General features: G+C 36.6%; 1 protein-coding gene across 1 annotated transcript; it reads left to right on the forward strand.

Annotated features, from left to right (window-relative positions):
- Window positions 1-6,234: 6,234 nt before the first annotated feature.
- LOC130635611 (uncharacterized) lies at window positions 6,235-24,469 on the forward strand. Its single transcript, XM_057444986.1, has 2 exons — window positions 6,235-6,532; window positions 21,955-24,469. Exons 1-2 carry the CDS (start codon window positions 6,426-6,428, stop codon window positions 23,711-23,713), a joined length of 1,866 nt encoding a protein of 621 aa, XP_057300969.1. The 5' UTR covers window positions 6,235-6,425; the 3' UTR covers window positions 23,714-24,469.
- The last annotated feature ends 636 nt before the right edge of the window (window positions 24,470-25,105 follow it).

Here is a 25,105-nt window from a genome sequence, read left to right on the forward strand (position 1 = left end):
ATCGTTGAATTATTTGGGTGCCATGATAGTGAAGTGACCATAGGTCAATTTTTCACCGAGCGCTATGCGCTATTCATTGATTTCAGGGCAACACGTGATCGGGGCCTACATGGTAGTGGGCGGCTTCTGATACGTCTTCCTTATCCAAGACGCGCAATTAAACATCCTGGATGGCAGGTTCCACAGTGTCGAATATTAAGAGATCAAAATTTGTTTTTGTAGACCTACAAAATAAACATGGCAAGCATAGCAGTACTTGCAGATGGAGCAATAATTAACGCTCTAGCATTCTCTGGGAGTAACTATCTCTTCAGCAAACTAAGTGGGCACGACGAAGAAGAGCGCAAAAGACACGATAAAGCTATTGAACAACTCCAAGCCGCTCATGCGGAGTGGGTGCGGGATCGTCAAGCGAAGATCGATTGGTACAATCAACAACGTGAGCTTAAGCGTCAAGCTGGCGAGAGTCTTAAAGGAATCGATGAAGGTATGCGACAGTACTATATCGCGACGATCGAAAAAGCTCCCAAACTCTCCGACTACTATATACACAGCAAACAGCAACAAGACGGCGAGTTGATGTTCATCGTAGGGTCCTTAGCACTTATGGGTTTTGCGGTGTACAAGTTCGCCTAGCGGCTCCGCAGGGGCTTTATGTAAGGAATATTTTGACATCTAATAAACATGTCAAAATCAAAGCATATTGTTACAACCGAAGAAGCTGAAAAATTAAGCAGCATCTATTACCAACCCGAAAAACTATGGATCGGGAGAAAGGCGATTAAACTACTCTCCGAGCAGAGTGGCCTCTCAAAAAAGAAAATTATCCATTGGCTATCTTGTCAGCTCTTGTGGCTTAGACATATCAAAAGCCCCAAGCGTATCAACTACCCTCATTTCACCATAACTAGACCCAATGAGATGCACCAGTTTGATCTCTTGTATATGCCCCATGATAAGCTGTATGGTAATACATACAAATATATACTTACGGGCATCGATGTGGCTTCGCGCTACAAATTAGCATGCTCCAGGATATATATAAAGCCGGACCCCTCAAATATCCAAGTATAATCCAATGTGACAACGGTAGTGAGTTCAAATCAGATGTGACGAAGCTGTTGGAAGGCGAGGGTGTCAAGATCAAGCGGGCAACTACCAAATACCATCATACATTCACGGCGTTTGTGGAGTCCTACAACAAGGTGCTTGCGGAGAGATTGTTCAAATCTCAGGACGCGCAAGAGCTGCTCACTAACGAAACTAGCAGTATATGGGTCAAGAATCTGTACACTATCGTCAAGAGTTTGAACAACACCAAAACCGCTATGATTGTTATGAAACCTTCAAAATTTATTAAGCTCGATCACGTACCACCTGCAAAAAGCGATCGCCTGCGGCTTCGTCCTGACGGGCAAGAAAAGCCTTTACCTGATGACGGTTTATATCTATACTTGCTGCAACCCGGCAAGGAACATGGTGATCGAAAAAGACGTGCAACGGATGCCTATTGGTCGAAGCGTACATGCAGGCTAGACTGTATAGTGACTGGTACACGCCTCCTATATTATTTGGGAGATGGATCGCCTAGCGGCTCCGCAGGAGCGCCTGATCGAAGCTTTGTGGCAGAAGAGCTCATGCTAGTACCCGAAGGTACCTCGGCACCCCCAGAGCATGTGAAAGATTGGTGAAAAATTCTCGATTTTGTGTGTTATGAACACACAAAAACTTTTTCCATTCTTCTAATGCTGGATCACCCAGGTTGTATAAGTCGAGGATCGCTTCACAGTCGTCGCGAGTATGATCAATAAGCCTGAAGTGGCATACGTATCGCTCCATATGACCCTCTTCCTCGAACCTATTAAAGGCATGCAATCTTATCAATAATAACGATCTCTTCAGACTCTGGAAATTGAAGCCTAATCCACCTCCTTTTCTTTAATAGTAATAGGGAAGATTATTGTATTTATCATCTTCAGGTGTTGTATATTTACGAAAAATCATTATAAGCATGTGGTACATATCTCTGACGGAGTCCCACAATCTCTAATGTTCTGATATATGAAATTTATTCTAGAACACTCAAGGCCCTAGGGTGTTCCAATCTAATATACAAACAGACATGTTTGGATTTTTTCAACTGGGTTTTGATAGGCTCCCAATCCTCGATAAGGTTCGTTTCTTCATCAATCATTTTAATATCAGAACGCTCTGAGGGATACCATGTAAATAGCATTTTTTTCTGGCGGCGGAGATTATTTGGTAAAGCCGTATAACTTTGAGTTAACAACCATAAGCTATGCTTCCTGTGTCTATCGCTGATCGCGAGTTCCAATAGGGATTGTCTCCGCTTATCCAGGGTTTCATCAGCAATCATGTCATCAACAATAAACAACGTCTCCTCCCCTGCCAGGAGGTTTGATAATTTGGCTATCCATTCAAACAATTGATCCTGCGGTTCTATCAAAAACACATAATCATCCTTCCGAAGCGATGGTCTTTCCAAGTAAGTGGTGTTCCACCTGAGAGTAGGAGACAAAATTATGATGTTTTGGAAATAGTGTCGATATTCATGCTCCAAAAGATCGAGAACTCTTTGCGTTTTTCCACAAGAAGTAGGGCCTGTGAAAATAGCCGTATGGGTTTTTTTTACGATATCCAAAGTCATTTATTCAACTGTGCTTACTTGGGTTTTGGGACGATAGAAGCGGGCAACCACCCTTTTGAGACGGCCATCTCGCTGCTTCCTCGCCCTGCGGTGAAATATGCGATCATCTTCATCACATCATTCGTGTCGAGTTTTGTGCTGGGGCTCGAGATTCCTAAAAATCGTTTACCGAGCATCGCGTAAGGAAAGTAAAACCGAGGTCGACCACAGTCTCATATATCATATCAATGATTTCCTTTTGCTTAGGGGTAACATTCAAACTCATTCTTTATTATAGGGCTCAGCGCATCTTAAAATATCAATATCTGCCTTTGAAGGTTTTTGCTGAACCGCTGGTGCAGGCTGCTGGGTACCCGCGGATTTTTTCCCAGCCTTCCACGAAAAATAATATAACTTCCAATACGGGCGATTATTCGAATAAGGCCTCCAGCAATGTATACACCACTTCCCATGGACTTGGAGGTACCTGTGGCAGGTTTCTGACTCTCTTTGGAGGTACCTTTACCCATGTTCTTCTTCAAGTCAGCCTTGTTCTTGCGATTCCATTCAGCAAGTCTCTAACCAGCAGCAACATGTCCTTCGTTTTTCTTGGTAATTAATTGATTAGGTTCTTCACTCATTTTTTATAACTCTTTGGAGTTATAAAATCAATTCTTTTTTACATTAAAAACGAGGGATAACCCCTGTTCCTCAAGAATGTCCATGGTCTCTTTTATCCCCGTGAGTATAGCTTCAGGAGTATTTAAATCTCTCTCAAAGTATCGCAGGAATTCTCTAAACGTCATAGGTTCTTTCTTGGGTGGAGCTATTCCGAGCTTCCTCTCCCTCATCAGTGCAGCTAGCCTGTGACCTTGTGCAACCCTTCCCGGGTGCTTTTTGTGCACTTCAACAATTTTTTCGACGGTCTCTGTTTGTTGTTTGTGTTGGTTGATAATAATACTACACGCGCTGCTCATCTTTTTGTTGCTCCTCATCAATCTCTCTCTTCTCTTCAATGGACTTTGAGAGCTGGGTATGATTAATGGTATGAGCTGCAACGAGTAAGGGGGCGAGGAACTTACCAAAGGCTGCATAGAAGAGAATACCCAAGTCAGCCATGGATTCCCTGATAATAGGATCGTTTTCTAAATCATGACGAAGGGCTTCGGGACTATCCAGTGGTATAAGGTTACCGATAGCTTTGCTATATAGCCTAAGGGCGTGAGTTGACAATGGCTTTGCAGTCTTCTCTCATTTCTCGTGGAGGTCGCGTTCAACAAACTCAGGATGTATTTTCTCAATAGCCTCGGGTGATTCTTTGTCCAAAAATACCTCGGTACATTTTTTTCCTAAGAGGTGTGCCTTGGTTTTGCGAGCATCTTTAAGGGCTTGACGTTTGTCTATAGGTTTTTGATCAAGCGCTTCTGCTGGTGTATCTACAGCATCAAAAATATCAGCTAATTCAGACATACTATTTATTATAAGGCGGCATCTATCGATGAATGTAAGTATCAATATATACGGAAGAATTATCGCGATTAATATCAATAACTCCATTTTTATTTGCAGCTTTGTGTAAAGGTGGTGTCTCACAACACCTTTACTGCTTATTAGCGCGCATAGGTCGTAATACTTCTATCCCAGGCCTCGTGAGCCTCCCGCGGTACAACAGCAGCAGCCTGCATTACTGTTTTTTTATTTCTGCACTGTAGGGGTTACTGGAGGTTTCAACCCATACAAATGAATCGCTCGCTTCCAAGGCATTTTTTTTTACCCTACGATCCCAGTATAAAACTTTAATGGCCGATAGCAAAGTATTGGACGCTAACTACTCTAAAGGCTTTGTGTGTATAGGATCCTCTAGCACTATCCTCTTATCGTAGAACGCTGATAGACCCAGCTTGTTTTGTTGATATGTGACCATACCCTGGTTATGTACGCGGAACCCCACATTTTTAGCGGTATCTAGCTCGCCTTTCAGTGCTTCCTTGTACCTTGACCATGTCACCTCATTTTGCCTTTTCGACATTTTTTTGCAGGAAAATTTCGTGCCATCTTTTCCTTTGACGAAATAACACTTTGCGGTCAATGCAATCATCCTCGAACCGATGAATTCTTCTTTGAACAGCCCTCCGGTGCCGCTTAAATATTTATCGGTGACTAGCCAGTTTTTAACATCCTCATCGTACTGCTTGATTAATTCAGGACGAACAACATCACGTAAGTTATCTCCAGAGATTGCAAAATAAGCACTATCGGTATCCATATACACATATTCAAAATTTCGTCGATCTACGTACTTATCCAGGAAGTCATAGTAAAATTCGAGCATCCGCAGCTTGGCCAATTGATATGCATATATCCCGCATTGGTACGCTCTATTAATGGAAACGCATTGTTTACGTCGTCTTACTTCGTACGCGTCTCCAATTTCTTCAAGATCCTCCAGGTATAGGCTCCTCATTTCCGCATCTACTACCTTTTCATCCTTTGTAAATGTGGTATTGTTATGTCTCGCCAGATCCTCGATCATTTTTCCATAGAACGAGTTCCCCTTCAGCTTTGCAGTATCGCTAGCGCTGCGCCTATCAGGATCTTTATCTGCTTTGCGACGCGCTTCCGCTATTTCTTCTGGGAACCATACGAATGGTTTACCACGTGAGTACTTAAGTATTTGATAACAAGCCGTAATTTTTAATCCATGATTCAGGTACCATTTAAGCAGATCCGTACAAAGCAGGATCTTCTCAGCTTTCATCACCCCCGACAGCTTCCTGGTACCCGGGAAACGTTTTCGCCCGGTCTTGTTTAAATAATCGTGCATATGCTGAGAAATTTGATTGTCAGCGATCTCTCTAACCACAAATAACGGGGACATTTCACTGAATTTTTCGTACAACTCAGTAGGCACTTCAATGTCAACTTGGGCAAACCCGAAGAGCGCTCCATCAAGAATGTCTCGCACCAGATCATCTAATTCTTCAGCAGGGTCTGCCCTTTTTAGCAACTTCTCCTTACCACAAGGAAAATCTTGTAGCAGAGTGCTTGGATAGAACATGTTCGCATCATAGCCCAGTATAGTCTTGCACTTAGGACTAACTTAAGGTTTACCACCAGATATATATTTCTATTCAACTTATTGAACTATTTGCGAAATTTTCATACCAACTTGCAAAGTGGAAACAGCTAGATCTTGAGATTTGAAAAAATGAAATTCTTTTTTTTGAAATTTGTAGCATTACGTATCAGTGTATTCTTGATCTGTTTTATTTATTTTGGAACAGAGAGAGAGCAAGTTAAATCCTATTTTTCTACCTTATACGTAAAATAAATTTAGGTTAAGGTTTTTTTCTGATTTGTCAGAAACACATCTCGTCAAAAATTCTGACTGAATTTTATATTCCTATACGTCGATTTGACTCAAATATCCGGATCGTGTGAACAAGTCTTTACTTCCATTGGCTGTCGTAGTTTTTGGGACGTTTTATCAAATATGTGTATGATATTGTGTTTTTTATAATACGAGTTGATCTGTTGAGTCAAAATATATTTTTAAACGTTATGAATAACAAAAGTGTTATATTACATAAATAAGTTTAAGAGATAAAAAAAATTTCAAATGCGAAGGTTATTTTTAAAAACTTCTGATTTTACTTAATATAAAGTTTTTGATTTTACAACCAATGGCATCGAATTTTAGACCTTGTTCAAACTGTCAAACAAACGAAGGTATCAAACGTTGTGTGCGATGCAAGGATGCATTTTACTGCACTCGTGAATGTCAAGTAATACATTGGAAAAATGGTCAGTAAAAATGTGTACAGTAAGAGAGCAAGAAGACGAAAATGAAGGCAAAATTGCTGAGCTGAGTGTTGAAAATGAGACGTAAGCAATGTTTTTTTGGTCTAGTAATACATGCTTATAATACACGCAAGTAAAAATTGAAAATCAGGTTCACATGAGTATTCTTAAATTATCCTGTTTCTTATTGAAGAAACAAACTAAAACCTTGACGTTGTCTGATGAGATAAGATGAAATGGCGAGTAAACTTTTCTAAGGGCAGCATGGTGAAAGCAAGCAACTTGCTTGTTTACAAATTATGGAAAATCTAGAGATTTAACTTCTTTATATATTTTATGTCTTTTTAAAAACCTTTCTTGGCTACATAACTATATATTATCTTAAATATATCTCTATTGACGTTTTACACAAAAGGAGCAGAAATGTTTTTTTTTTATTTTCTTGAATTATGTTAGCAAATCTACATTAACTTCATAACGTTATGAACCAACACACTCTACTACTTATGGTTAGCCTTCTTTAATATACATTTAAAGCGAAAGTAAGCCAACTACAATCATGTTCATAAATTAAATTATTGGAAAAATGGCTTTGAGACTTTTTTCAGAGTTTTCCCGCTGTCCCCCTACAGTCAGTGTTGATTATGTGTTTATTTGTGCCCCAAAATACTGTTGGCGACTCTGGAAAAGACCTCCAATCAACACTGAAGGGTGGAGGGAGGGGGAAAGTGGTTTTTCCAAAACTATTATGGACATGATTGTAGCTAACAAACCACAGAACTTATGGAATTCTTGAATCCAAGGTTGTTGAGTAGATTCTATAGTGTATTATGATCTTCACATAGCAGTTAACCTTTATTTTTACCGCTACCCTGTTATTCAAGTTGTGATGGAAGTAACTACTTGCACATCTTTAACAGCTAATCACCAATGTAATCATTAAATAAATTCACTATATATACGTTATCCACAAAATAAAAGTTTTTTGATCACGCGAAGAAACAAACTTAAATAGTTGAAGCTAGTGGTTCAACGAGGAAACTTTTGAACCTGTAATTTTTAAGCACTTTCCACTTTCTTTTTTTTTTCTTGCCTCTCTTTGGTAAAAAATATTTAAATTTTTTTAATTCTAGTGATAGGGAAAGGCGGATGTTGGGACAAGTCATCCCTCATCATCTTAAGGCAACTCATCGTTTAAAATTCACGCTATTTCTTGGGACAATTCATCTTTCTGGCTCAAAATTGCATTATCCCCTCGTTTAAAATTCACTCGAAATAGCATGAATTTAGGTGTTTTTGTATCGATTTTTTTTTGCCTCTTACCTCTTACCTCTTTGTTATCTTATGTAGCCTTATAGTGTCCTCGCGCATAGGTGCTAATTCAATCATTATGGATAATTCTTTTGTCATCATCTGCATTGAGAGCGAGTTTGTATTGCAAAACAAAATTCTCAAATAACAACACGTAAGCAGTTTTTGTTGTATAATTAAACCATCTGTCAATCAAACGCTTATAACAATAGAATTTTACATACCAGAAAGTTGTTTACTTAAGAAAAGTTAAAATCGAAAGTGCTCGTTGCTAAGGAGATTTGGTATGCTAGGAATGCATTGTTTTCTTTGTTATTTAAGTATGATTGACATCTAATTGACGTCATTCCTTATTTCTTTCAAACAAGGTCATCTAAACACATACCATATGCTAAAAGCCGTTGTTATCACTAAAATCAAAGCAATTTTTTCTTCTTCGTGAGATGAGAGTGAATTTGTTTGACTTACTCTTGGGTGTTCTATGTGGTGAACTTCTTGTGAACTTTTATTTTTTGTTTGTGTTAGGGTGCTAGTCACCTTGTTTGAAATATGATGCTCTTGCATAACATTAATCATTTTATTTCTTCCGAGGCTCAAGTTCTCATTAGATATGAGAATTTTGTTATTGTAACCAGACACCCCCGTCTTGATGTTTAGATTCATGTCACTAGGTAACATGTAAATGCCCTGTCCGACTGAATAATCAACTTTGCTTGAAGCGTAATTTAAAGTATCCTGATAACGTTTAATATCCTCTTGAATATTAACTCTGCGGTTAACAATGTCTTCAAAGTTGTTCATAAAACTCTTTGAGCTGTCAAAGCGCTTGAATTATTACCTAAGATAGAAGAACGAGCTTGCATATTGATTAAAACTATCTTCAAAAGGCAGAGGTGTCTGCAAGCGCTTAATGATTCGTCTAATGTGATAATAGACGTGAAAACGATATACTGATCTAATCATAGGAGTAGAGAGACCTTCTTTCAGGTGTTCAGAACTCACTCCACAAGCACTTGAAGCACACCAAGTGACAAAATTTAGTTGGGTTTGCCATAATTTAAATGGTTGTTTTTGCCAAATTTTCATACGTTGTTCATTTTCATCCATTTCGTAATTAGTAAAAATATTGGGAAAGCTCGCAGGAAAAGAACCATTTTTAGTGACAATAATTGCTTGTTTGTATAAATCTTTTCCATCCAATATCTGAAGGTCTTGTCCTCCATTTGGCTTATAAAGCGCATTGGGATTATATTTAAAAATGCTCTCCATTATTATTTAAGATATTATCTTCTATTCTCTAATACAAGAAATGTATATCACAGTAAATGTCGTAAGGGGTGAGAAGACCATATATCTATCTTACCCCATTCAAAATATGGATGGTTCAAAAGAAATTGCATTGCTTGAGATGTTTGCAGACAATGTTACCTATCAAATCACAACTCCCCTAAAAGTGACTCTGTCTGCCGGAGATGAAAAAACTGAAAAGTTGCTACCACAAAGAAAATACACTAGCAGAGAATTGAAGGCATTTTTAGCAGGCAATGTAGAACTTACCTTATTAGACAATGACCCTCGAATAATCAAGACCAATACATTAGCTGAAATAACCAAAATTAATTTGCATCTCTCTGAACTCGACAACACTCAAAATCTTGAGAATGGAAAGCTAAGTGATATTTTACTAACCTTTCCCATCGCTAAATATAGAGACGTCACACATGTTGAGCCTAAAAACCCTCAGTACAAAAAATTAAAAAATGGGTAATGATGACGTTATTATCCCAGGGACGGCGAAACTAAGTTTTCATATTGAACTAGAGTCGAAAGCTGACACAAAAAGAACATTGGTCTCTAATATTGGAAAAGCGATTTTTAAAAAATTAGATGTCAAGTTTGAGGGTAACGAGATTTTGAGCATTGATGACTAGATTAGATAGCACGATCCCATATTATCAAGCCGGATTAGGGAATAGGTTATGTTATGAGGTCACATTTAATAATTATGATAAGGTTATATAATCAACTCCAGCCAAACCTTCGGTAGCTTCAGCAGCACCAGCACCGGACGCTAAATATAAAATCTCTAACATATCTCTAGAATATGAGATTATGACACAAGCTACTTTGGCCAGACACATTGCATCTGAATACCAAAACATGGCTTTACTCTACGATAGGTTTTTAAGACACAGACAAATTAGAGTAAACAAGTCGGACACTACTTGGAATTGGTCATTCAATACCCCTTGTAAATCTTTGAAGGGTATCTTGGTTTTGTTTGAAGACGAACAAGCCTACAAACGAGATACCAGTAAATTCTACAATCCGAAAATAAAAAAGGTATCTGTCATTGTTGAAGGCAAGCCTAACCAACTTTTTGCTCAAGGGATGCAGCCGTTTGAACATTATCAAGAGATTTGCAAGTATTTTTCTGAAGGAAAACCAAAAGATAATAATGCCAGCGAAATCCAAAAACATTTGCAATTACACGATGTAAAAGTCTCTGATTACTTGACAGACAAAAATGCTCTGTGGTTAGATTTCAGAACAATTGATGAGAATGCTTTGAATGGGACTGGTCGACGGATTGAAAATTCAAGTGAAGGCATTACAAATTGAAAAGACCGCTGAAACTGAAGGCCCCTTGAACGCTTATATATATTTAATCATGGATGCTCGATTAAACATTCAAAACGGTGAATTTATGTCTGTCTTGTATTAGTAAAATGGCGGAACAAAGTAACACACTTTACATGAAAGAACCTCACACAGCATTATTCGTTGGTCCTACAGGCTGTGGAAAATCTAAACGTGTTGTAAAATTATTAGAAAATGAATACTTTGATCACTTTGATTTCATCGTGATTATATGTCCAACATTAAGATGGAATCAAACATACAGAGAACAAAAATGGTTTTGGACTGACAGCTATGTGATTTTAATTGAGCCGGAAGAATCTTTGTATGAATGGATTAAGAAAATGGACTTTTTCTGTGCTGGATACAAAAATTTGTTTTTGGTTGACGATATCATCGCTGATGAAAAATTGGACAAAAAGAGACAGCCTTTGCTTGAACTAGCAATCTCGGGTCGTCATCGAAATCATTCGGCATGGTTACTTACACAATCATACACCGCTATACCTAAAAATTTACGACGGCAAGCTAAAATGTTATATGTGTGGTATCCTAAAGATAGACAAGATCTCTCAACGATTCATGAAGAGAATGATGTCATTGAATCACGATCAGAGATCCAGACTGTTAAGGAAAGGCTAAAAGATGGTAAACACGCGTGCCTAGTTATGAGAATGGAACACCCAACAACGTATGTCATTCGTTAAGCAGGTTGACGTTTTTTGTTACAAGACTCTTGCAACAAAACTATAAGAATACTACAGGCTCTTGCAAGACTGCTATACAGCAAATTTCAACAAAACTATAAGAAGATAGCAAACTCTTGTGCAGCAAATTTCAACAAAACTATAAGAAGATAGCAAACTCTTGTGCAGCAAATTCCAACAAAACTATAAGAAGATATAAGAAAATTGCAACAGATATAACAAAATGATAGAATATGTTAACTTCATGTTATTAAGCATCCTGCTATTTTTTACCGGTTTTGTCTTAAAAAAATACTTCTCCCTAATAAAAATGGCGGAAACAGCAATCGATAGTTTAATTGGACATGATGTTCCAGGTGAATTTCCTCAGCCAAATAATGAGGTCAAAAAGCAAAAATTGCTCGAGTGTGTCTTAACTGGAAATAGCAAGCTATACTTAGGGAAAATGTACACTGAAGAGCAAATTCACAAACTCAACGCTGAAGAGATGGAAAAACTTTTTAGTATCTATGAAGCTAAACTATCAGGTCAGATGGTGAAGTCCTTAGGTAAATCAATCATTCACATGTATTCTATGGGAGCTTGTACAGTCTTGGGAATAAACAATCAAGATGCATTGAGCAATGACCTGGAAAATGACCCCTTTATAAACTCTGCCCTTCAAAGATTCACATGTGACTTATATTATAAATTCGGCTCATTGTTAGCACCACTCAGTGTTGGACTTATTACCAGGAGGCATTATATCAATGGAAGAAATTTAAAAACAAATAATATAAATATAGCAGATAATAAAAATGTCAGAAAAAGAGACTCCCATTCAAGTGACAACGAAGAACCCTAAAAAGGTTGAAGCAGGTAAGAGGTTGGCGGAATACAACCGTAAAAAGCGAGAAGAATTAAAACAAGTGTCCATAACACAGTCACAGACACCACAAAAAGAAAGTGGAGAGGGAGATTCTCCTACCAAACCGAATGAACAGCCTATGAACTACGCTATAGGAGGAATAATAGCTCTCGGTTTAGTTAGTGGCTTTGCTTATTTTGTGTATAAAAAGAAAGACCAAATGTTATATACTAAGCCAGCGAGTGTCGCTTCCCTTCCGCAAAAATCTAAAATACCTGTGAAAATAAATAAACTTGAAATGGAATAAAAAGATAATCTCGCAATATATAATCTCGCAATATATAATAAAATGGACAAGAAAAGTATCGTCAACGATTTATATCACGCATCGGTCGTCTGCGTTTTCGCTATCGGCTATTCGATGCTAGGAAAAAAGGTGTTAAAAATGACACCTCCCTCAATTCAAAAGTTTGACTTGGAAGATACAGGAAAACTAATTGCCATTGTTGCCGCTAGTGAAATAACAAGAGAATACTTATTTAAGCACAAGATTTTACCTGAAAATATCAATATCTAAATATGGCTTCAATTGCAATGATGTTGGGAGGGGCTTTAGCTAACGCTTTGGCTTTCACAGGATCAAGTTATCTCTTTTCAAGTTTATCAAATGATCGCATCGACGTTGAAAGAAAACGTCATGATTTGGCCATAGAAAAATTACAAAAAGCACAAATTGAATGGCAACAAAAAAGACAAGAGAGAATAGACTTTATCAATAAGCAGCTCAGGCTCGAAAAGAAGGCCAATTCAAAATTTATAGAGCTAAACGATGCAATGCGCGAATACAATAGGGTATTTGGTAAACATCTTGAACCTTTACCACGGGAGCCTGTATTGAGCGACTTTTATGCACCGAGTCATGATCAACATGAAAGGGAATTGGCTTTTATTACTTTGAGTATGCTTGGAATTGGTGGAATTGGGTGGTATTTTGAAAGATGAAGAGGGGGAGCAAAAATTATGTTACATGTATCATGTAACATATAAGCTGTAAGAGAATTAACTTTTTGTCATGAGATAGGTGTATATCAGACCTCCGATTCCAACTACCAAAGCCCACAGGTTTTGACTCAACCAACCTACCACTTCTTTCGCTCGATTGAGTAACCATGACACGATGGATCCTAATATACCCGGTAGAGCTGCAGCAGCTTTACCTGCCAGCCTTCCCAACAGAGACCCCAACGCCTTTAACTTGTTTTTTATCCATTCCTTTGCCCCGTCCTTTTTATCATCACCTTTGTCAGGATTTTGTGAGTGACTTGTCGACCCTTCACAAGGACACCAACAGCCATGCCAAAGGCTGTCAGAATGCTAACGATTGTGATACCTTGTTCACGGAATAGTGTTCGTATCTTTTCACCCAATGTGGTATCTCTGTTGAGGACTTTAGCAATGGTTTCTCTGATGCTCGTAACTTGACTGTTTAATTTACCCTTGAGAACATCGATACTTTCCTGTCTAGTTTCCAACTCTTCATGTAATCCCTCCATTCTTTCTTTGACTTCATTTCGTTGTTCATCGGTCATATTTGTTGAGTTTTCCATTTCTTCCAACTTGTTTTTTTCTCTATCAATATGCTGTTCTAGCTGAACCTTTTTTGCGACTTCATCCTGAAGACTTCCTCGTATGTTTCTCAATGCTTTATCCAATCCTAACAATTCACGCACAGGATATTCAAATAGATCATCAGTCTGAGTTGTTTCATGATCGATTGATGATTGGCGAACCAGATCTTCTGTAGTATCACTTATATTTTCAATAATTGTATCCAGCTCAATGTCAATTGCATTTGTTATTCTAGACGATGAAGGTAGTTCTTCTTGTATTTTGTTTAGCTTAGCTGCTTGTCGTGCAGACAACTTATTCTTAGGTATATCAAACCCTAAATTACGCAGCCTTCTCTTGCCTAATATTTCTGCTATAGTATCAGTATCCCTTAGTCTTCCATTGTTTGTCAATGGTTTGCTACTGTCTTTGTAGTATAATTCACCATCTCTAATTTCAAACAGGTCGGTATATAACACCTCAGGTTTTGGCTGGAATCTTTCAGATAATCTATCATACAGCCCTTTAACTATTTCCTGCAAAACTCTAGTATTCTGACTAAGACCTCCAAATGATGTTTCCTTTTCACCTGATGTATGTATTTGTACACCCGTACGGTCTCCAGTGGGTATGAGAGGAAACGTCTCATCTGTTGTCTCATCAGGTTTTCCGTGTTCTCCTGAAGGGTCAATGTCAATGTCTGCCACTTTATTTATTTAGAGGATAATTTTTCTCTTGTTATGACAATAGCTATCTCTAAAATAAAAATGAGTTTTATGATCTATCCAAAGTTACCCACTGCTCCTGAGTATTCGAGTGAGCAAGATAAGTTTAACACAAGTATAGTGAATTCTCAACTTGAAGAGTTCATAAAATTAAAGAACAAATTTAATACCAAGTATGAGAAATACAACAAAGCACTACACCGATTGATACTATTAAATGCCAGCTCAAGCGCTTTAACCATTGGCTCTGGCATTGGTTCAGTTGCAACAGGGGCTACTATTATTGGAATGCCTATCTCTGTCGGATTAGGTAGCGTAGCCTTAGCCGGCTCTATTTCCGCTGGCATTATCACAGCGTTGATTAAAAAATACCAAAAGAAACTCGACAAAGCCATGAAATTATATGATGTTGTAACATCTGCGATTGCTGTGTTTGAAACCAGTATCTCAAAAGCATTGAATGACGGAAAGATTACCTACAAAGCTCTGGAAAATATGTCCTCAACAGATAGAAAGATGGAGAGTGAAACACGCAATCAGTTTGAGAAAAGTTTGATGGCAGAACTTCAAAATCTAAAAAAGAAGTTAAATCCAGAACAAAGTTCGTAATGTGTGCCTGTATATCATTCATATATTTCATGTGCTCGTCAATTTGAAAAATTAACAATTGAAAATGGTATAAAGAGATATAATCGTAAATATATAGACAAAAAAAAAACAATGGAATTTCCAACAGTTGAAACATTTGAACAAAACATGGAACAATTTGTTCCAATCATAAAGTGGGGAGAGTTACCTGAAAACGTGATTTACCTTGTAAAATCTGCGGGTGGGATAGACACACCTGCGTCTAAAGTTGGTTCTGGAACAGCTATGTATGCAGAGGTTTAAGACAGAAGAGGAAATTTATATAAGACGTGGTTGCCTGCAAGACTTTGCGTTGAATTAAAGGATTATGGTTGGGGCTCTAGGGAAGCCTTTGTCAGATCAAAAGGTCTCAAGCAATCTCAAAAGAATCATGAAAGGCAGTTCTTAATTATGACATTATGTGGCTCTAAACCCTGCAAGACAAAATCACAATCATCTTTACTAGAAACAAGTAAAGATACTTTTTATGTATCGCCTCTTTTTCACCAACCTTGCACATAATCAGGAGGTAATTCTGTATCTTCAGGTATTAACATCAATTCTTCTTTTACAAAAGCTTGTCTAGGTCCGTCTTGAACATGGTACATTACACGGTTACCAGGTTGCGCTATTACCTCACGCAATCTATATGTGTTTTTTGACCATATTTATATCGTTTGCTCGTCTCCGCCCATCATCATGTTCTTCACCAGGTTGCAATAGATATCTATAAAGCCCATCTTTAGGTAGTTCTACTTCAGGTGGATAATTCTCTCGTTTAGCAATAGGCACCTCTTTCATCTTAATACCATCTTTTGGTTTAATACCAATCATTCGCGTCTTTGTATCGTTTAACCTATCAATCAGTTTATACAAATGCTTAACCCATGTAGATGATACCTTTTCCGAATCATTCAGTTCTTGAGCATCTTGTATTTTGAATAAATTTAGTATCTTAAAAGTATCTTGTTCAACGCCTCAACAAAAGCTGTGTGGGTATGCTTATATTTTGTAGTCGCTCTTTTAATTTCAACATTATGCTTCTCCAACAATTTTGTCACATCTGCTTTGAATTCTGAACCGTTATCACATTGGAAAGTTTTCGGATAAGTTAAAGATCCAACCTTGTAGATGTCTTCAATCATAGCGGCAATCTCTTTGGCTTTCTTAGTCTTCAAAGGTCGGGCTACTTTGTATCTGGAAGCAACATCGATTCCAGACAAAATGTACTTATATTTATTACCATACAGTATGTCACCAGGCATGTACAATAAATCGAATTGATGTAAATCATTAGGAGTAGTAACTTCATAATGTGGTCTTTCAACATGTTTTGGAGCAGGTAAATTTACTTGCCAAAATGCTTGTTTTGATAGCCACTTCTTAATTTCCTTTGGCTTGAAGCCAAATCCTCTTAAATTCTGAACAGCCTTTTGTCCTTTCCATAAATTTTGAGGTTGATAGTAAATCTCTTGAAGTTTAGAGTTTGACATTTTTTTTATTTATGCACACCTTTATTTAGCTCATTTTGTTCTGATGTAGCATGACAAAAAGTGACTTAAAAGTTTTTTTTTATTCTAATATGTATAGCAAAAAATGACTGACAAAACAGAAGTACATTACGATACTCCCGTTTCAAAGTACAAATCAATGAACGTCAAAACGTTAAGAAAATCATGTGCATCACGAAAAATAAAATATGCTTCCCAAATGAACAAAACTAAATTGCTCGAGGTCCTTGAAAAGAATGATAAGGACCCATCTTATACTCTTGATCCTGATACTAAACAAGCATGTAATAGATACTATTCGAACTGGATTCAAAACAACAGAGAAAGATATCTCAGCTACCAAAAACGCTATAATGACAAGAAAGAAGACAAGAAGGCTTCCAAAAAATAAATTGACCTCGCCAGAGTCGTAAAGGCTTTTTTGTTACTTAATGGACGAGTAACAAAAAAAAAATAACGCAAAGGTTACGAGTCTTTTTGGTTGAAAATTGAAAAGTTAAAAATGATATAAAGAGAGTTAATTGTAATAACATATCACCAACATGACTTCGCAAAATACCGTTGTTGAATTAAAAGCTCTCGCCAGAGAACGCGGCCTACATGGCTACTCAAAACTCAGAAAAGCTGAGTTGCTCGAATTATTATCAGGCTCACCTGTTTCTGCTATAAGACCGATGAGAAATGGTCAACCTGTTCCACCGCCAAGATCTACTAGACGGTTCTAACCAGTCCGACCTGTTACAATTATTCCTAGCCAACAAGACATGGATTTGTTTGAGCAGCAAGAAATGGCAAAAAATAGACCCCAGGTAAAAACAAGTTGAATGAATAGAGAGAATGGTTAATAAATCATGTACCTAAAGCTATTAAGGAGAAAGCGAGTAAAGCTTTCAGAACCCTGAGAGATAAGGTTCTGGATTTGTATAAAAGGATAGAGGAGAGAAAGAGGAGGAAAAAGAAAAAGAGGAAAAAGAATTTACTCCTATTGAAACAGCGTTTAATGGTTCTTACAAAAGGTTCAAGATAAACTTAGATGGAAAAAACCATGTTGATTTGTTTCTCAAAAAGGTTAGACCCATCCTAATTGATCTAATTAAGAGGGAATTCAAAAACAAAAAATCAATAAAAATTCAAGCAACTGTGTGGATCAAATGGAGAAAGTAGGATTTATCCAATCCTGAAGCGACAATCTATGTTAATAAGGCGTTCAATAGCTATATGGAAACAATTCACAATGAAAACGATATATCTAATGTTGTTAATAATATGTTCAAAAAGATAATCGAGCAGATTGAAAACCCTGCGTTACCTCAATCCGGCTTTGTTATCGATAAAATTTTAAATATTGATGTAGACTTTCACAAGCTAAAATTAACGAGAGGCAGCTCTTACTTGCCGCTACCTAAGAATTTTAGCGGAAAGAAATCGATAACCAATCCTAAAAATGAAGATGATGATGAATGTTTTAGGTGGGCTATTATCGCAGCTCTCAATCATGATAAGATCGATAATCATCCTGAACGAATCTCAACTCTCAAGAAGTATGATAACTATAATTGGAATGGTTTATCGTTTCCGATGCCATTGAATAAGATAGATTTGTTTGAGAGAAGAAACCCTGATATTGCTGTGCATGTCTTAACTAAAGAAGGAGGTAATTGTGTCTATATGTGTCGTAAGTCGAAGCATCTTGATCGCAAAGAAACGGTTGTTTTGTTTTTACTGTGTGAGAAGGAAAATAGTCATTATATAGCTGTAAAGAACTTGAGCGGTGTCTTAAATAAGGTCAACTCGAAGCATAAAAATAAAGAGCATTATTGCTTGAATTGTCTCTCTGGTTTTTCAAGCGAACAAAATAGGGATGAACACTTCGAATATTGCAAGAATAACGATGCTGCTAAGATTCAACTCCTTAAAGAGGGTAGCACCGTTAAATTTAACAATGGTCAGTACCAGCTCAAAGCCCCATTTATCATGTATGCCGATTTCGAAGCTTTGTCAAAAGAGGTGTCTGAAGAAGAGAAAAATAGCGGATCATCCACTGAAAAAGTCGGTAAACATATCCCCACAGGTTTCTGTTGTTACAGCAAATTTAGTTATGGTGAAGTTCCAAATCCTATAGCGCTTTACCGCGGTGAAGACCGTGTTTTACGCTTTGTGAATCATGTAGTAGGTGAAGTGAAAAGGCTATACAATATGTGTTCAAAAAGAAGAATGCAAGATCTCACAAATGATGAGGTGACAAAATTAGTCAATTCTAGAAAGTGCAACATATGCAAGAGACATTTCAACCAGGATATGCGTGTTGCTGATCACTGTTATTTTACTGGTAAATTTCGTGGAGCTGCACATCGGTCTTGCAATCTCCGTTACAAAGTGCCTAAATACATCCCAATCGTCTTCCACAGTCTGAGCGGGTACGATGCACATCTATTCATCAAAGAATTGGCCAAACAACATGGATATGAAAAGATTACCGTCATCGCCGAAAACAAAGAGAAATACATCTCTTTCTCATTGGATGTTAAGGTTGGTGAATATGTGAAGAAAGGCGAGAAAAGGGACATCAGGATACAATTGAGATTTATTGATTCAGTTCGTTTCATGGCTAGTAGCCTGGATAAGTTGGTAAACAATCTATCTGATGAGCAGTGTAAAAATCTTCGAAAATTCTTCAAGGGTGATGAGCAATTCAAACTATTGAGAAGAAAAGGAGTTTATCCATATGAATACGTTGATTCTTTCGATAAGTTCAATGAAACTAAGCTTCCGGCAAAACATGCTTTTTACAGCAAGTTGAACATGAGCGGTATCAGTGATGCTGATTATGCGCATGCGCAGAAGGTGTGGAAAGACATGAAAATCAAAAATATGGGTGTGTATCATGATATCTACCTCAAGACAGACGTTCTATTGCTTGCTGATGTTTTTGAGACTTTTAGGGAAACATGCCTAAAACATTATCAATTGTATCCTGCAAATTTTTACACTACTCCTGGGTTAGCTTGGCAAGCATGTTTGAAAAAGACCGAGATTAAGCTAGATTTGTTGCATGATATGGATATGTTTCTGTTTATGGAGAAAGGTATTAGAGGAGGTCTCACTCAGGCTGTTCATAGACATGCTAAAGCAAACAACAAATATATGGGTGTTCGATATAAGACGACCGAAGAGACCAGCTATCTCCAGTATCTTGATGCAAACAATCTGTATGGATGGGCTATGATTCAAAAATTACTAACGGGAAAGTTCAAGTGGGTTGATGATCCTAATAAATTCACGACTAAACTCATTTCTATGTTGGCTGAGGAAAACGGTGAAAATGGTTACATAATCGAGGTGGATGTGAGATATCCAAAAGAGCTACATGATACGCATAACGATCTTCCTTTGATGCCTAAGCGAATGGAGATTAATGGGGTCGAAAAGCTAACTCCATGCCTTTCTGACAGAAAAAATTATGTTATTCACATCCGTGCGCTTGATCAAGCGTTGAAACATGGTCTTGTTCTTGATAAGGTTCATAGGGTGATAGAATTTGAGAAAAGCGCATGGTTGAAACCGTACATCGATTTTAACACCGTTTTGGGCACAAAATCAAAGAACGACTTCGAGAAAGATTTTTTCAAGCTGATAAATAATTCGGTCTTTGGTAAGGCTATGGAAAACCAACGTAAACACAAAGACATACGCTTGGCTACCAAGAAACAACAATATGAGAAACTACTGATGAAGCCCAACTTCAAAGACAGCATCTGTTTCTCAGAAACACTGATGGGTGTTGAAATGCAGAAAATCAAAGTCGTGTTGAACAAGCCAATCTATTTAGGACCTGCAATTCTCGACTTGTCTAAGATAGTTATGTATGAGTTCCACTACGACTATACGAGACTAAAATATGGTGACAATCTAAAGCTTTGCTACATGGACACAGATTCATTCGTTTATCATATTAAAACCGACGACTTCTACAAAGATATCGCTGACGATGTAGCTTTGAGATTTGACACTTCAGGATGTGACAAAAAAGATAACAGACCTTTACCCATAGGTTTGAATGAAAAGGTCATTGGTCTAATGAAAGATGAGTTAGGCGGTAATATAATGACGGAGTTTGTCGCTCTTAGAGCGAAGACCTATGCATATAAACAGTTAGACGGAACAGAGGACAAAAAGTGCAAGGGAGGCAAGAAGTGCGTAGTAAAGAAGACCATGGGGTTTGACGATTATCAGAGATGCTTGTTCGATGGTGTGAACATTTACAGAGAACAGATGACCTTCCGATGGATTAAACATGATGTTCACACTATAAAAACAAACAAACTCGCTCTCAATGCAGATGATGACCAAAGAATTATCCATAATGATGGAATAATCACCTATGCGCGAGGACACTATAAGGCTACATAAGATAACAAAGAGGTAAGAGGTAAGAGGCAAAAAAAAATCGATACAAAAACACCTAAATTCATGCTATTTCGAGTGAATTTTAAACGAGGGAATAATGCAATTTTGAGTCGGAAAGATGAATTGTCCCAAGAAATCGCGTGAATTTTAAACGATGAATTGCCTTAAGATGATGAGGGATGACTTGTCCCAACATCCGCCTTTCCCTATCTCTATTCTCTCTGGCAACATAGAAATAAGAACTTACAAAAATGGCATCAATTTTTTGGCTTCAATAAAAAAATCATGTTTCAAAGTATGTGTAGTCACGTAATAAAGCGGTTATGGACGGATTATATACCAGGTGATATTGTAATTAATTGTTAAAATACCCCCTGCAATTATTAAAACTGCAGGGGGTATTTTGGGTCTCAAATTAAGGGAGGGGCGGAGGGGCAATTTTACCACCACTATTGAATTTAAGAAAAGACAAACGTTGCGACTAACTGAGGTATAGGCTGGAAGTTTTATAACTTTAACTTTTTCCCTATCACTGCTAAAAGATATGGCAAGTTCAATATCCAATACTAAACTAAGTTGAAATTATTTTGCATTTTATCGAAGTTAATTGTCAAAAACTTGGATGATATAAGTTTTATTTTAGTATATGTAAAATTACCACTTACATCCCACTTACATCCCGCTGTTTCAAACTATGTTGCCCAGCCGACCCATGTTATCCGAAAAACTGCAATAATGCTTATTGTCTGAAGCCATCCCATATTAATTAGCCTTAGTGGGTTAACCACTTTTCCTACCCCTAAAGAAAAATTTCAGGCAAGGAAATGGTTCGGCTTAAATTATATTTTATTGTACAATAACATACAATGAGTATTTTATCGACTTTAGATAAAGTTATCCTGGCTTAAGTTATTTTATTTTATTTTATTTTATTTTATTTTATTTTATTTTATTTTATTTTATTTTATTTTATTTTATTTTATTTTATTTTATTTTATTTTATTTTATTTTATTTTATTTTATTTTATTTTATTTTATTTTATTTTATTTTATTTTATTTTATTTTATTTTATTTTATTTTATTTTATTTTATTTTATTTTATTTTGTCTTATCTCACCGTAGATCCAATGGGAGAGAATCATTGACTTGTTATGGCTGCTTCGTGAAAGAGGCAAGTTTTCGTTGTAGCTGTTGTAAGAAACAAATATACTGCAGTAGGGCGTGTCAGAAAAACCATTGGAAGCAACATAAAACAAAATGCATTTCTCAAAATCAAGAAAAAAAACCCGGGCAAATTCAATGCGGTAGGGAGGACGAATTATCAGCAGAGAATTTGAGAAAAGCTCTTAAATATTTCATGACATTACCATCAGAGCCAAAATATTTAAAAGAATTTCCAATTCCTAATTTTCTTTCAGAGTACCGCCAGACCTATCCTAATGATGTACATTGTTTTATGCTAGAGGCGATTTATGATCGTCATAAAACATTTGGTGAAATAGAACTATCATTGAACAATATGGAATGGAGTATAGATTTACTTGTTAAAAAATTTCATGCACTTTCAACTGACTTATTTCAGTTTTTGGCTGGAAAACCACCCCCGGGAGAAATATTCAAGAACCGTCATTACACCAATTATCCTAAGAACATGTATCAGTTGTATCGAAATACTCCTGTAAAGGAAAAAAAATTTGAGTTCGGCAAAACTTATGTTTTTATTGGATATGTAGACCTACTTCAACTTGTAATGGGAGTATTTACAGGTGATGCAGGTAAAAAAGTTGCTTTCTTTGGATTTGACATGTCAGAGATATGTGTGGCTCGTTCATTGATTGTTTACGAAATGATGAAAATGCAGTCCAGCCTTGATTCAATACTAGAAGTTTGGTTCTCAACAGGATGGAGTAAGGATACATTAAAAACTTTCAAGAATGCATGCACTAGAGTAATTACCAGCTCAAAACAAACGCCAAATGTGAGAGATTTAATAAGTCATTGGAGGCATGCCACAATTACGCTAAAAGAAGCAGTTAGCAGATGGCAAGCTGTTCTTTTGCAAAACGATCCAATGGGAGCTGTTAGTTCTTTGTTAAAGAAACAAGATCGTATTGATTTTTGTCGATACGAACTGACTGGACAAATATTTGGTCAACTAGAGTTACAATGTCATGGTAATGTCTCCATGTTTTCTATGACGTCTCCATTTAAGCATTACAATTTGCAATATGGTCCCTTCTTGCAATCTTTTAATTTCAGCAAGAACTTTCATTACGATGGTAACCTTTTTAGAAGTTTGGAAATATACTACAAATCCAAACTTCAAGCATTGGTGAAGTTAGTAGCGGAAGGTAAAGTAGAATGCACGCTTCGTGTAATGACAGTCCAGTTGGAAAACAAAGATGCCATAGAACATATTCAATCATTAGGACCTGATCACATTAACTGGAACAACGTGGCTGATTTCATGAGAAAAGAGTCCTTCTTTAACCTTGCTTACGCTTGCTCGACTAAAAAAACTACCCATTCTATGCATTTTTTGAATTGGTCTACAATTGTCTGTGGAACACATATACTTGAATATGATGGGAACCGGTTAGAATTCCACATGGAGCAAAAGAAAGTTTTACATGGTTTTTTCATGAAGCGTCATAGGGATGGCTACATTCCCTTTTTAAGGAAAGATGCTTTGGTCGTCTATCCCTTGGATTTAAGCAATAGCGTACTTGCGTTGAAGTATCGTCACAAGTTTTTGGAGTATTATTTTGACGTCGATGAATTCGATATAAACATAACTGACATTTGTGGACCAGATATATGTAATTGTTTTCAAAGATGGAGTCAAATATTTACCCTATCTTTTGACATTAAGAAGAAATAAAGGACATTCTGCGCTAGGTAGTATATATTAAGCAAAGTGAAAGTCATATTGCAAAATTATTAAGCATTTTACTTATTTTTTAGTACGTATAAATGCTGAAAAAGGTCAAACGTTACGAGCTGATTTATATTAGCAGTTGTTTTTCACTAATTCCTATAGTATGAGAAGAAAAGATGTTCCAATTATAAAAAAATAAATTCGAAAGTTAAGATTTAGAAAACATTTTGGTCAAACTACAAATTGGAAACGAGAAAAACAATGGGTAATCCGTTTACATTTAACAGTGCGTATCTTAGTTAAGTGAACCTTTCTATGTTGACTTCATGTTAAATCTTGTAAGAAAGATTAAACACAGAAATCTTTCAAAACTGAAATCCTGCAATGTTTGCGTCATGATAAGTTCTGTTGGGGATATATTGATAAAACAGACCAGATTGAAAAAACATTAAAATGTTCATTATAATGTCAGCCCATTGTCAAACTACATAAGAATTCTATTTAGAGAGAATATTTTTCCGAAGAGAAGGTTTTTGTTTTAGAGAGATTTAAATTAAGGAAATGAAAACACAAAAGGTTTCTTAAGAAAATTATACAATGATTAAAAAATTGTTGCGGAGATTTTTTTATGTAAATGAAGATTTAAATTAGAGAGAGTCAATTATACATTTCAAAATTTAAGTAGAGTCGTTTTAATGTTATTTTTTTTTTACTAGTATTGTATTGTTGTTGTCTAGAAAAATCTAACAGCAAACTTCATTTGCATCTTGAACGTTTTAATGTATAAGATATACTTCAAGGAAAGAAATTTTCACGGATTCAGACGCAGACCGCGAAATTAAAATGTCGCAAAAACACCTATTGTTTTAAACCGATGAAAAAATATATGTTTTAGAATTTTTTAGCCGAGATAAATTTTGACTGTAGCATGAAAGACCAAATAATTAGCATGGATTAGTTTTTCTTTGCAACATGAGATAAATGAATAAAACATTAGCATCCTCTTTAAAAATCTAATTGATTATTATTATAATTTTTGATTTTTCCCTTCCCCCTCTCTTCGTTTTTCATTTTTTGCAGTGTTATGAAAAATGTCCTTATGTCCTTTGTTCCCTTGCTACTGGCTTATCATCTTCTTTGTCTTCTTTGCAATATTTCCGACATTTTTTCCGATATTTTCTCTTACTTTGAGGCATCACTGTTTTGTTCTCTATATCATTGACGGGATCATCTGTAAACAAATGAAAAAGAAGTTAGCCCATAATTATCTTGTCTATCGACTCTTTGTACAGCCACAGCACAAATTCACTGACATTTTGCTGAATTCACAGATTAATTATTATGATAACGGAATAAGAAGTTTGCTTCAGAAAATAGATGCATTTAATTCTTTGT

The sequence above is a fragment of the Hydractinia symbiolongicarpus genome, chromosome 3 (genome assembly GCF_029227915.1).
Source record: "Hydractinia symbiolongicarpus strain clone_291-10 chromosome 3, HSymV2.1, whole genome shotgun sequence".
Lineage (NCBI taxonomy): Eukaryota > Metazoa > Cnidaria > Hydrozoa > Anthoathecata > Hydractiniidae > Hydractinia > Hydractinia symbiolongicarpus.